This window comes from Bufo gargarizans, chromosome 1 (genome assembly GCF_014858855.1).
Source record: "Bufo gargarizans isolate SCDJY-AF-19 chromosome 1, ASM1485885v1, whole genome shotgun sequence".
Lineage (NCBI taxonomy): Eukaryota > Metazoa > Chordata > Amphibia > Anura > Bufonidae > Bufo > Bufo gargarizans.
Genome location: NC_058080.1, coordinates 248,535,850 through 248,548,990, shown reverse-complemented (window position 1 = coordinate 248,548,990; position 13,141 = coordinate 248,535,850). Strand labels below are relative to the sequence as shown.

The 13,141-nt window shown below is 37.5% G+C and overlaps 1 protein-coding gene across 4 annotated transcripts in view; it reads right to left on the bottom strand.

Moving 5' to 3' along the window:
• Window positions 1–3,016: 3,016 nt before the first annotated feature.
• PPP3CA (protein phosphatase 3 catalytic subunit alpha) overlaps window positions 3,017–13,141 on the bottom strand; it is a 225,117-nt gene continuing 214,992 nt past the window's right edge. For 2 of the 4 annotated variants that reach the window (XM_044302431.1, XM_044302437.1), the window contains 2 exons: window positions 8,073–8,102; window positions 3,017–4,909 (listed from right to left, as the gene is read on the bottom strand). In XM_044302431.1, the coding sequence (XP_044158366.1) occupies window positions 4,713–4,909; window positions 8,073–8,102 (227 nt within the window). In that variant the 3' untranslated portion in view covers window positions 3,017–4,712. The remainder of the gene's footprint in view (window positions 4,910–8,072; window positions 8,103–13,141) is intronic. The other 2 variants (XM_044302447.1, XM_044302454.1) reach the window with 1 other exon arrangement.

Here is a 13,141-nt window from a genome sequence, read left to right as displayed (position 1 = left end):
CAATCAAGAGGGTAACACTGTGAAGGCGTCTAATATAGACAAGGTATCATAATACGTTTAAAAAATCACTTTGAAATTGTATAATAAATATAGTTTCATTATATTAATATTGTGCTCCTTTAGATCTTTATCAATGCTTATTAATCATTATCAGTTATGTCATATTTTGGGGACGCAGCAGCCAAAACAACACACAGCCACTGTTTACAGGAGCAGCAAAACACCAAAAAAGAAGAAACACAATATGGAACAGGGCACTGACTTAAAAACAGTGAGTAACATAAAAAGATTTGAAAGTGGCCAACCCCTTTAATTCTTAATTCTGGTGCATCATACGCCAGTGGGGTTTGTTGTTAAAGGGGTTGTCTCACAAAAAATATTCAAGTTTTTTTCAAACCAGTACCTGGATATGAATACTTTTCTAATTGCATATAAACTAAAAATTTAGCATAGTCCGAGATATTCAATAAAATGTATCTGTATAGCGGCACCTGTTTTTTTTTTTCTTATTTCTTTGTCCTTTTCATTGAGAAGGTCGCACATGCTCCGCTTCATCCTGCAACTGCCTCCTGAGCTGTGATAGAGAGAGCATGGACACGCCCCCTTAGCTGCAGCAGAAAAGACACTCCCCTTGAGCTGTCCGCTTCATATAAATCTAGCAGAGAAATGAGTGGCGAGATCTTTGGATCCATGTGAGGTACAGGGCTGGTTCTAGCTTTGTTAAAAAGAGATAGTCATGTACTATAAGGATATCAAATTTTCTTTTTTTTACACTAGTCATGGGATAACCCCTTTAAGAGTGGCGTAAGAAACTCCAGTCTTAATACTTTCACCCTATAGTTCTAAACAAGGGGCAATACAAAGATTGCTTAATCTGCTCATGTCATATGCATTAGTCACAGACGGAATAAAGTGGCTTTGAGGAACATAACACTATATAACTGTATGTATGGCTACTGTCAACCAGTTTGCTTCCTTCACTTTTTTAAAATAAAGGGTTTCTTAAAACTGTAACAAATTTATCTAACTTTAAAAATATATATAAAAAAAAAGTAAAAATGTGTACAGTCTTTAAGAATGGACTGCTATAATTTTTGGGGGAACAACTTGAAAACAAATGTTGAATTCCCCCCCAGCACCACCATAGGTAACCATTGAGAAGAAAAGATTGCACATACAGCCAGGTCCATAAATATTGGGACATCGACACAATTCTAACATGTTTGGCTCTATAGACCACCACAATGAATTTGAAATGAAACAAACAATATGTGCTTTAGGGCTCTTTCACACCTGCGTTATTGCCTTCCGGCATAGAGTTCTGTCGTCGGGGCTCTATGCCGGAAGAATCCTGATCAGTTTTATCCCCATGCATTCTGAATGGAGTGAAATCCGTTCAGGATGCATCAGGATGTCTTCAGTTCCGGAACGGAACGTTTATTGGCCGGAGAAAATACCGCAGCATGCTGCGCTTTTTGCTCCGGCCAAAAAAACTGAAGACTTGCCGCAAGGCCGGATCCGGAATGAATGCCCATTGAAAGGCATTGATCCGGATCCAGCCTTAAGCTAAACGTCGTTTCGGCGCATTGCCAGATACGACGTTTAGCTTTTTTAGAGTGGTTACCATGGCTGCCGGGACGCCAATATCCTGGCAGCCATGGTAAAGTGTAGCGGGGAGCGGGGGAGCAGCATACTTACCATCCGTGCGGCTCCCGGGGCGCTCCAGAGTGGTTGCAAATCCTTTGCAGTCAATTACAGCCTGAAGTCTGGAATGCATAGACATCACCAGACGCTGGGTTTCATCCCTGGTGATGCTCTGCCAGGCCTCTACTGCAACTGTCTTCAGTTCCTGCTAGTTCTTGGGCATTTTCCCTTCAGTTTTGTCTTCAGCAAGTGAAATGCATGCTCAATCGGATTCAGGTCAGGTGATGGACTTGGTCATTGCATAACATTCCACTTCTTTCCCAGTATGCTTTGGGTCATTGTCCATCTGCACTGTGAAGCGCCGCCCAATGAGTTCTGAAGTATTTGGCCGAATATGAGCAGATAATATTTCCCGAAACACTTCAGAATTCATCCTGCTGCTTTTGTCAGCAGTCACATCAATAAATACAAGAGAACCAGTTCCATTGGCAGCCATACATGCCCACGCCATGACACTACCACCACCATGCTTCACTGATGAGGTGGTATGCTTGGGATCATGAGCAGTTCCTTTCCTTTTCTATAATCTTCTCTTGCCATCACTCTGGTATAAGTTGATCTTGGTCTCATCTGTCCATAGGATGTTGTTCCAGAACTGTGAAGGCTTTTTTTTAGATCCACAGTTTTCCGTTGTCTTCCGCGTCTTTTGGTGTTGCTGAGCTCACAGGTGCGTTCGTTCTTTTTAAGAATGTTCCAAACAGTTGTTTTGGCCAAGCCTAATGTTTTTGCCATCTCTGATTTTTTTTTCTTTTCTTTTCAGCCTAATGATGGCTTGCTTCACTGATAGTGACAGCTCTTTGGCTCTCATCTTGAGAGTGGACAGCAACAGATTCCAAATGCAAATAGCACACTTGAAATGAACTCTGGACCTTTTATCTGCTCATTGTAATTGGGATAATGAGGGAATAACACACACCTGGCCATGGAACAGCTGAGAAGCCAATTGTCCCATTACTTTTGGTCCCTTAACAAGTGGGAGGCACATATGCAAACTGTTGTAATTCCTACACCGTTCACCTGATTTGGATGTAAATACCCTCAAATTAAATCTGACAGTCTGCAGTTAAGGCACATCTTGTTCGTTTCATTTCAAATCCATTGGTGTGGTCTATAGAGCAAAAATGTTAGAATTGTGACAATGTCCCAATATTTATGGCCCTGACTGTATGATGCATGAGTGTGCATAGCTGCTTACTATTCCAAATAACTGTGGTTATCGCATGAGAGACAGGTTTTCCAAACCAGACAAACTTCTTGTAAATGTAACATACAGTAAGACTTGTGAGAAAAAGACCAGGAAGCAAACAGCTACTTAAGTTCATGCACATTTTATTGAGTAGTAATATAAAATGTTTGTTTTCTTGTCATTGTTACACGTGCATGCTTCGATTGCCAACATTTCAGAAGTCAAATTACAAAGGCAAGGCTTTAGGCTGTAGTGAATTACTTGGGCACTTAAACAATTGTTAGAAAATATCAATGGACTTATTTTATCCAATTCGCTTTTTAGGTTTCTTGAAGAGTCAGTAATAACCCGTAACTCATATGATAAAGGGGGAATAAGTGAAAAGAATTACACATTGTGGCACATGACAAAACGTAACAGAATGACCAAACTATTATGACACTAACAGTTATCATGCACTTAAAGAGTTCCACATGTAACCACAAACTTATTTTAAATCTCACAAGTTCTGCTAAACATGCTAACCATATATATGTGTGCACTGACAAGCGTATGTTATAAAACATTAAGAATAGTCTTCTCTCCTCTTTACATTTTTTCAAAGCTTTACTTTTAGTTTGATTACAAAATTTCAAAGGCATTAAGCGTTTTAAGAGAATATAAAGTATGCCAGTATACATACATTTCCAGTATTAAGTCCAACCACTAAGCGCATTACAGTCCCATACAGGCCTATACAGCCATTTTGTCTTAAAAAACATGCATAGGCGGATTTTTACAGAATATAGATGCTTTTCACTGCACTTAATATGGTGTCTTGTTCACTATACTTAAAAATGCACCACTCATAAATATTAAAATTCAGCAAGCCACAACCAATACTTTATTTACCAAAAAACCCTAGATAGAACAGCAAAAAATAGAATGGATATCATTATTCCAGTTTTGCTTTTTAAAGTAAAATAATATATAAAAAAAGAAAAAAAAAGAAAAAGATATTCACTGCCAAATAAGTAAGCTATGTGTTATATAATAATAATAATAATAATAAGGGCATTCAAGCACAATAATGTAACCTGAGGTAAGCATAATCTGTACAAAATTAAACCTTCCTTTTTTGGCATCTTTTGCAATTTCAACATTCTTACATTTTTTTTCCATTTTTTTATTTTTTTTTCCCATTTGTCCTCCATTGTTGAGGCAATACACCAAAGTCTGTGTCCCAGCACCGGTGCCATTAAGACTACCCATATAAATGGTGTGTGAAACCCATGCACTGTCAGGGGTGCTTGCAATTTATTAAACAGTGATCCAAAGCAGACACCTCCCACAGAGAGAAGAAGGGGAGAAGGAAAAAAGCCAATCAGACGAGCGTAACAAAACATTATCAATAAATAGTCCTTATTCTCGTTTGCACTTTATGTTAAAAATTTTGTAATGTCTAGTTGTAGAGTTGCAAATGTAAACATACAATATAGTAAGAAAGAAATTAGACAAATATGTACTGTATGTTCAGTAACTAAAAGAAGGCCTTTCTGTAATATAACTACAGGTTCCCAATATCATTGGAAAATATGTTCTATATAGGTAAGCAATATCTGTGTGTATGTTTTCTACAAGCATTTATAGGCATATCCAGATGAGATTAGTGCCCCCACTAGAACAGATTGCTCTCTCTTAAGATGACACTGTAAACTGAATTGAACACCAACCCCAACAGTAAGTAGCATTTACTCAAATCAAGATCACCCATCCGCTGATGAGCGGCAATCCCATCATGCTGTGCAGCTACAAAAAATATATATTAATAGACGGGAAGTGGTCACTGGATATTGCTGCTGTTACTGCCGTTGCTGTCAGTGCCGTTGGTCTCTGAAGAAATAGCCTTGTTGATAGAGTTAAGATTGGCATCTGAAGGCATAGCGTCTCGGCGTGGTGGCATCCTTTCATTAATGCGATCCAAGCCTTTGGCTTCTTCAAAGCTAGTTATCTTATGCTGCGGCGAGAATCCTTTGATTGCTGGGTTAAAAAAAAAAAAAAAGTAAAATAAAATACAAAAAAGTAACATTAGTAGAAAATCAAGTTGATGTTCTATCAAATGATAAATCAAGTACGTTTTCGAATGTCACATGGAGTGGGAAAGAGAAAAAAAATCTGGATTTAAAACTAAAACAAATATAATGCCACTTAAAATAAGATGAAATATAGTACTATCCAGTTGAGTTCAACTCAGAAGTTTTTTTTTTTTTTTTTTTTACTTCATGCAATTTAGAAGGACTTCATACTTGATTCGGTGAAAAAAAAATAATAATATACAATTATCCTCTAAACTATATAGTGGAAAAGATTTAATTTTATCAGTAGAATCGTCATTTCTAAACTTAAACCATACTACTACTCAGATGACGTATGCATAGAAACATGGTAAGTAGCATACATGGAGGTAGGTGAAAATGTATTTAAACCTCACTTTTCTTTTGAAGCTAAACAGTTTACCAATTGGCTAACATAAAAAATGCATGCATTGAAAAAACAAAAAACAAAACAAAAATAAAAACTAGTAAAATCTGTATAATACAATTAAACGACTACAACTAAAAGAAAAATCCGAAACTATGAAATTAATCAAATGCAAGCACAGTAAATCCGTGGTGGAGATGAAATACTTCTAAAAAGGAACAAAAGTGAGTTAATTTTAACAAGCCACCGTTCAATATTCCTATCAATTTAAGCTAACACCTTCAATAACCAGTAATACGAGAACTGGAGATATTCTAAGTTGATAGAACAGTCTAAAATGCAGAAGTTTACTATTGTATTAGAGCACTACTGTCAATGAAATCTGACAATGGTATAAACAGGTAAAGGAGGCAAATACAATCACCTTGTAACACATGACAGTATAGTAAAGGAGGTTATAATTATTATAATATAATGCTGTATCTTTTTGGCAGACACGCAAACCACAATTGTCCTCATTTAAGTTTGGATTTCTTCTATGTTTGAATATCTAATTTATAATTGTGTAGCGTTCAGTAATGAACAGTTTTACAAAATATCATCTTGCATTTTTTGAGCAATTATGTGAAGATTTTTTTTAATATGAAGGCTATAACCAATATACTGCAATACATGTCTTATGAGCCAATGTTCCTCAGCCTTGCTACCTATGTTTGAAGGAAAAAACACATTTTTTGTGATGGATTTCCAATTTTTTCCCCATATGCAGTCAGACAGATTAACATTAATCTATAAAAATTAGTGTTACAGATTACTATTTGAGATGAACTCCCGTGGACAAGTCTCCAATTAACCTATGGCTATTCACAAAAAAATAGCAAAAAAATAAAAATAAAAAATGGATGAATGACCCCATTGTTTTATACATCTCATGTCAATGTGAACACACATCAATTAGATCAGGTTAAGAAGCATGGATGGGAAAGAATGGAGGAAAAGCAAAGGCCATATCAAAGCTTCTTAAACTACCTCTCCCTTTTGGAAATATAAAAGAATATATAAATGTAATGCAAATGAAGACCAACATGGGCTTACTCAATGTTTAACTTCATTAGTAAATTTGTCGATTGCTCAAAATGACTCAAGATTTTAGGTTTCAATATTTAGCAAAGTTGCAGTTGGTCATGCATTTGAAAATCCCAGGTTTCGGATTTCAGAGAGGAGCAGAATGGATTTTATGAAATTAAAAATTTATAAGAGCAGAAGCCTCACTGGCCATCAATGTGTTATCCTGATCAGGTTTGCCGATCAGACACGGGGACCAATTGACTATACGGCTGTAATGTACACATAATGGAACATGACTACTAGGGAAATTTCTACTCGGCTCTTTAAATTTTTCCCAAAATTTTAATTTTGTAGTAGAATTAACATATTTTACTTTTAGATTAGTATAGCAAATACGCTTTCTCATCTTTGTTCCGAATCAACTCTATACAACGAGATGGCTATTTTGGATTTTCGATTATATTAAAAATCTGGTTGTTAAAACTGCAAAATTGGCTTTAATTTATTTCAGTTGGTCAATATTGTGTTTTAACATCTTTAAGTAATACATTTATCTTGCAAAGACATATCCAAGTACAGGACAGTTTATACTGCAACTTCCAAATGGGCATGTGTGTTACTTATTAAAACAGACATGAAGAGGCATAAAATAAAATTCCATGGGAAGATTTTAATAAGCTGTAGATTTGTTTTCCCTATAAAACTGACATAATGCCGTTTAGTAAATGAGGCCCAGTAAGTGTTAGCAATTTGCACCAATATTATACTACACACAACACAGAATCACATAAATCACACAAAACAGCCAAACTGGGCAACACAACGCACACTGCATATTAGATTTTGCTGATAGGAATAGACAATTCCAACATAAATAACAGCTCAAATTGCTGCTATTTAGAAAACAGTTGTATTTTCTCTTGCTAATTTATTTTCGGAAATAGTTACCATATCAATGTTCTTATGCCGGGAAAGAAATGATTGCAGGTCGTCCAATTTGGAGCAGATAGAGACGTGAAACTCGTGCTCAAGAACAAAATACAACTGAAAATGTTGTTTTAAAGGGGAACATTTGTGGCTAAGGAAATCCAGGGGAAAAAAAGTTTATGCCAAATATTTTTTATTTTGTTTTTAAATTGAGTATTTATGAGAAATTCCCCCCAAAAATTAAAAATATATTAATGGCAAATTTAAAGATGGCATCAATCCAGGAAATTTGTGTAAATGTTTGCTTATGTATAAATCTGGGCTACAATTTGACTAATAGCTAGATTTGGAAGTGTACAGAAAAGGGGATTATCTGCATATTGTGCAAAGTGAACACACAGTACCATTTTATAATAGCCCATTGAAAAGTCACTTTACAGAGATGCCAGTTACGTCAGGTATGTTAGGTAGGTGAATTTAACACCTGCTCCACCTTCTATTGCCTTGACAAAATATGTAGTTGGCTGGCACTGTGATAACTGATAGACTAATGGCAATAGCAACCCGCAGCTTTACATTCCCCTTTAAAGCAAGTGCATTTGGTTAATACTTAGCCACAATCGTTAGCCCAACACCCACACACTTTTTACAAGCTACAGCAAAATGAATACACCCAGCAGGTCCCTTATCTGCTGCAAATGCAACAGAAAGGGGGCTTGCCAATTACCTTCATCGGCCTCTATAGCCTCAACAGTAGCTAAAGAGAAGAAAGGGTAGCAAAATGGATAAGAAAAATGAGCAGAGGATTTGAACTCTTACGAATAAGTCAGTGAGTAGCAAAGGAGCAGGTGAACTATGTTACGGTAAGTGCTAGACTTGTTTTGCACAGAAGACGACATAAACGCTACACAGAAAATAGGCTGAGTTTGGCAATTGTTTATTATTTTGCAGCTTTTTCCACTTGATAACTGTTAGATGTATAAAAACAAGATAACCAAGATCATTAAAAACAGGATTCAAATTCAGCAGAAATAGAACACCTACAAAGGACCTGAAGAGAAGCCATCTTCCTAGGCAATGCTGATGTCCAAGCACACCATTGTTTAGTTCACGGAGGTAGAAAAACTAAAAGCATCCTAACTGCATCATTTACCAAAGAATATGAAAAAAAAAATATTATTATTATTATTATTATAATAATATATATATATATATATATATATATATATATATATGTCTCATTTACCAAAGGAATATGAATATATATATATATGTTATTTTTTATTTATTTATTTTTTTCCCACTGAGGTCTATTGATGTTCAGACTGATCATACTGAAAGGCAAGGAAAACAAGCAAGTTCCTAAACACATGTACTGTATATGCCATTGTTACAGATCATCAAAAATGCCTAAAATAGTAAGAACAATCCCAGCAATTTCTCTGTTAATCTTATTTGCTTTGATTTGTTGCCTTATATGACAATTAAAAATGAGAAATATATAAAAGACATCTTCTCAATGTGTAGAAGGGTATCAGCCATGTCCATCCTCCTCCTGATTAACCTGTGTCTGGCTGTAAAACAACTGGCAGAAGCCTCTCCCCTCTGCTCTGTCTGTAGTAAAAACAAAACTCCTTAAAGTGTAACTGTCGTTTCGGTTTAAAGAGTCTTCTTAGTAAAGCTCTAACAGCATTGCTAAGGAGTCTCTGTCTTCAGCATTTTACTGAGCGCTGAAGACGCCTGTGTGTAACAAGTCAGACAGCAGGGTGATGGGCAATAATAGGGCACATGTCCATAGTCAGGGACTGATGTAGTGACCAGGGGTGGCTCGGGCACCTTCAGCACTCAGTTAAACACTGAACATAGATTCTCCTCAGCTGTTATAGCTTTGCTAAGAAGACACTGTTTTCTAGAACAAAAACATTTTTACCTAATAAAGAACATTACAAAAATATTTAACATTCCTATCCTCTACAATATATTAAAAATAAATGGAAACGGCAGTTACACCTTAAGCTCAGCTCCTTAGTTCACCAGCTGAAAATAGAAGAAATCAGCATAATTTCTACAAGAAGGATGTAGAAATTCCTGCACACTGGCAAATGGTGTGGACAAATGTATTTCTTGTTTCACTAAGGAGTAAAAATTCCTCCATCCCATCACCCAAAGAGCTAAGGTTTGTGTAGTTTAGCAGGGTCCTTACACTGGAGACTTACATAGTATTTGCATAAAAAAAAATATTAAAATGTATTTCCTGCCATGATAAAATATGGGTCTGCAGGATTCTGCATTTTCTGTGTTTTTTTTTTTTTTTTTTTTTTAAATACACATAAATACATGTAAAGCATGTTGCTGCACTGCAGAGTAAGGCCTCATGCACACAACCGTAAGTATTTTGCAGACAGCAAACCACGGCTCCTTAAATTACGGATACCGACAGTGTGCATGCCACATTTTCCTAATAGAACTGCCTATTTGTGTCTGAATAACAGCCAAGAACAGAGGACATGTTCTATAATTTGCGGAATGGCTGCTGAAAGCAGACTGATGGCATCCATGTGTTGACCGCATGTTTTGCAGACCCATAGAAATGAAAGGTTCCATGTGTGATCTGCAAAAACATGTGGATATGACATGGACCATAAATATGGTCATGTGCAAGTAGGCTAGAAAAGGCGATTCTTACTAGACGAGTCTAGCATAAGGCAGGAGTAGAGCCTAGGGATAGTGGTTTGCATTACCATTTACCCCTATGTCCCTTGAAGGATTGCAATAAGTTGAAGTCACTAACATCAAGCTAATGACATTAAGCTGCAACATGAATGCAATGCTATTTCTAGACTGAAACAATTAGCTATTCGTGATTTATGAAAAGAGACATACCGTATATATAATAATCCGATTAACAGGAAAAACACATAAAAGTATACTACATATAAAATAATCTCTAAACTTTCTTAAAAGCATGCATTCCAACATTGAAGAACCTTTTTCTAAATGGATGATTAAACTGCACATATAAATTCAATTCTTGTATTCTCAGCAATGTATTTATATACATTTCATATGTTTTTATAAATGTGTCTTATTTGCAATCTAAAAAAGCCTATAAGAGACCCATCATACTATTAATTAGGATGTCCATTTTTGAACACTTGCCAGCTCTACTTTCCAGTAGGGAGCACAAAGCTGCATGCCATACTCAAGGAGAAACATTAAAATGGATTTGCAGAAGAGCAACATTATATTTGGTTCACAGGCATTTACCTGTTACGCACCCTTAAAATTGTATTACATTTTACAGAGGCTGCTGAGCTTTTTTTTTTTTTATTGCTCCGTTTCTCAATTGCATTCCATTAAATGAATATGCAGTCATACGCTACATTTATGTGAGGTAAAAGACCAGGAGAAATTATCACTCAAAGTAAGGCCTCATTCACATGACCGTATGTTCGGTCTGCATCTAATTCACATCTTTTGCAGATCAGATGCGGACCCATTCATTTCAATAAATGTATGTCTGTTCTGCAGTACCGCAAAAAACATAGAATACATCCTGTTCTAGTTTGTTTTGCTGACAAGAATGGAACATTTCTAGAGGAGTTTGAAAAAAAATGGTGGCATGCACACGGCCAAGATCCATGTTTTGTGGATCCCAGATTTGAGTACCGCAGAATGGATATGGTTGTTTGCATGAGGCCTAATCCTAACTGTGGGAATAAACAATAAATCAAACTGTGTAACAGAGCTGCGGTACAATTAAAAAAAAAAAAAAAAAAAAAAAAATCAGGAAATCACATTGTATGATTTTTAAAGAATGTATTTGTCTTGCACTACTGAACATTGAACACCCGAGAAGCAGCAATAATTCTGGCTCTCAAAGACCTGTTACTGTGCCTTTAAAAAGTCCACCTGTACTCTACTCATTAATCTACCTTAGTAGCACCTGTCTAAGCTCTTTAAAGACACCTGTCCACCCCACGGTCAGTCAGACGCTAACTACTACCATAGGCAAGACCAAAGAGCTGTCAAAAGACACCAGACACAAAATTGTGGACCTCCACAAGGCTGGAAAGGGCTACGGAGCAATTGCCAAGCAGCTTGGTGAAAATAGATCAACTGTTGGAGCAATTGTTAGAAAATGGACTGGGGCTCCATGAAAGATCTCACCTCGTGGGGTATCACGGATGATAAGAAAGGTGAGGAATCAGCCCAGAACTATAAGGGAGTAGTCGGTCAATGACATGAAAGCTAGGACCACAGTTTCAAAGGTCACTGTCGGTAGAACACTACACAGTCATGGTTTCAAATCATCACATGTCCAGGCCCGTCTGAAGTTTGCCAATGACCATCTGGATGATCCAGAGGAGGCATGGGAGAAAGTCATGTGGTCAGATGAGACCAAAGTAGAACTTTTTGGTCTAAACTTCACTCATCGTGTTTGGAGGAAAAAGAAGGATGAGTTGCATCCCAAGAACACCATCCCTACTGTGAAGCATGGGGGGGTGGTAACATCATGCTTTGGGGGGTGCTTTTCTGCGAAGGGGACAGGACGACTGCACTGTATTAAGGAGAGGATTAATGGGGCCATTTATTGTGGGATTTTGAGCAACAACCTCTTTCTCTCAGTCAGAGCATTGAAGATGGGTCGTAGCTCGGTTTTCCAACATGACAACGACCCGAAGCACACAGCCAGGATAACCAAGGAGTAGCTCCGTAAGAAGCATATCAAGGTTCTGGAGTGGCCTAGCCAGTCTCCATACCTAAATCCAATAGAACATCTTTGGAGGGAGCTGAAACTCAGTGTTGCTCAGCGACAGCCCCAAAACCTGACAGATCTAGAGGAGATCTGTGTGGAGGAGTGGGCCAAAATCCCTGTTGCAGCGTGTGCAAACCTGGTCAAGAACTACATGAAACATTTGACCTCTGTAATTGCAAACAAAGGATTCTGTACCAAATATTAACACAGATTTTATCAGGTGTTCAAATACATATGATCAGAAGTGCAAGACAAATAAATTCTTTAAAAATCATACAATGTGATTTCCTGAATTTCAGACCCCTCCATGATTTGTAAGTGGGAGAACTTCCAAAATCGCAGGGTGTTCAAATACTTCTGTTCCTCACTGTATGTTCGAACCTGGCCAAGGACAACATCAGCATGGAATTTGTATGTTCTCCCTATGGGTTTCCACAGTCTAAAGTCATACTGATTAGAAACTTAGATTGTGCACCCCACTGGGGAAAGAGTGATGATAATGTCTGTAAAGCGCTGCAGAATATGTTAGTGCTATGTAAGTGACTAAAATAAATAAAAGGTGAGAGCATAGGTGGCCTAAAATGTGATGAAAATAGCACAGCTTAGCATTTAAAGAGGACTTTTCATCTGGCAAAACATTGTGAACTAAGTGTCATGATCTGTACAGCGGCGCCCAGGGATCTCACGGCACTTACTTTTATCCCTGGGCGCCGCTCCGTTCTCCTGCTATGCCCTCCAGTATGTTCAGTCACTTGGTTATAGTAGGAGGAGACTGCCCTTGTTCTCCTGGGCGTCTTCTTCTCCCAGGCTGTAGCACTGGCCAATCGCAGTGCAGAGCTCACAGCCTGGGAGGGTTTTTTCTCCCAGGCTGTGAGCTCTGCGCTGCGATTGGCCAGCGCTACAGCCTGGGAGAAGGAGACTCCCAAGAAAACAAGGGCAGACTCCACCTACTATAACCAAGTGACTGAACATATTGGAGGGCATAGCAGGAAATCGGAGCGGCGCCTAGGGATAATAGTAAGTGCAGTGAGATCCCT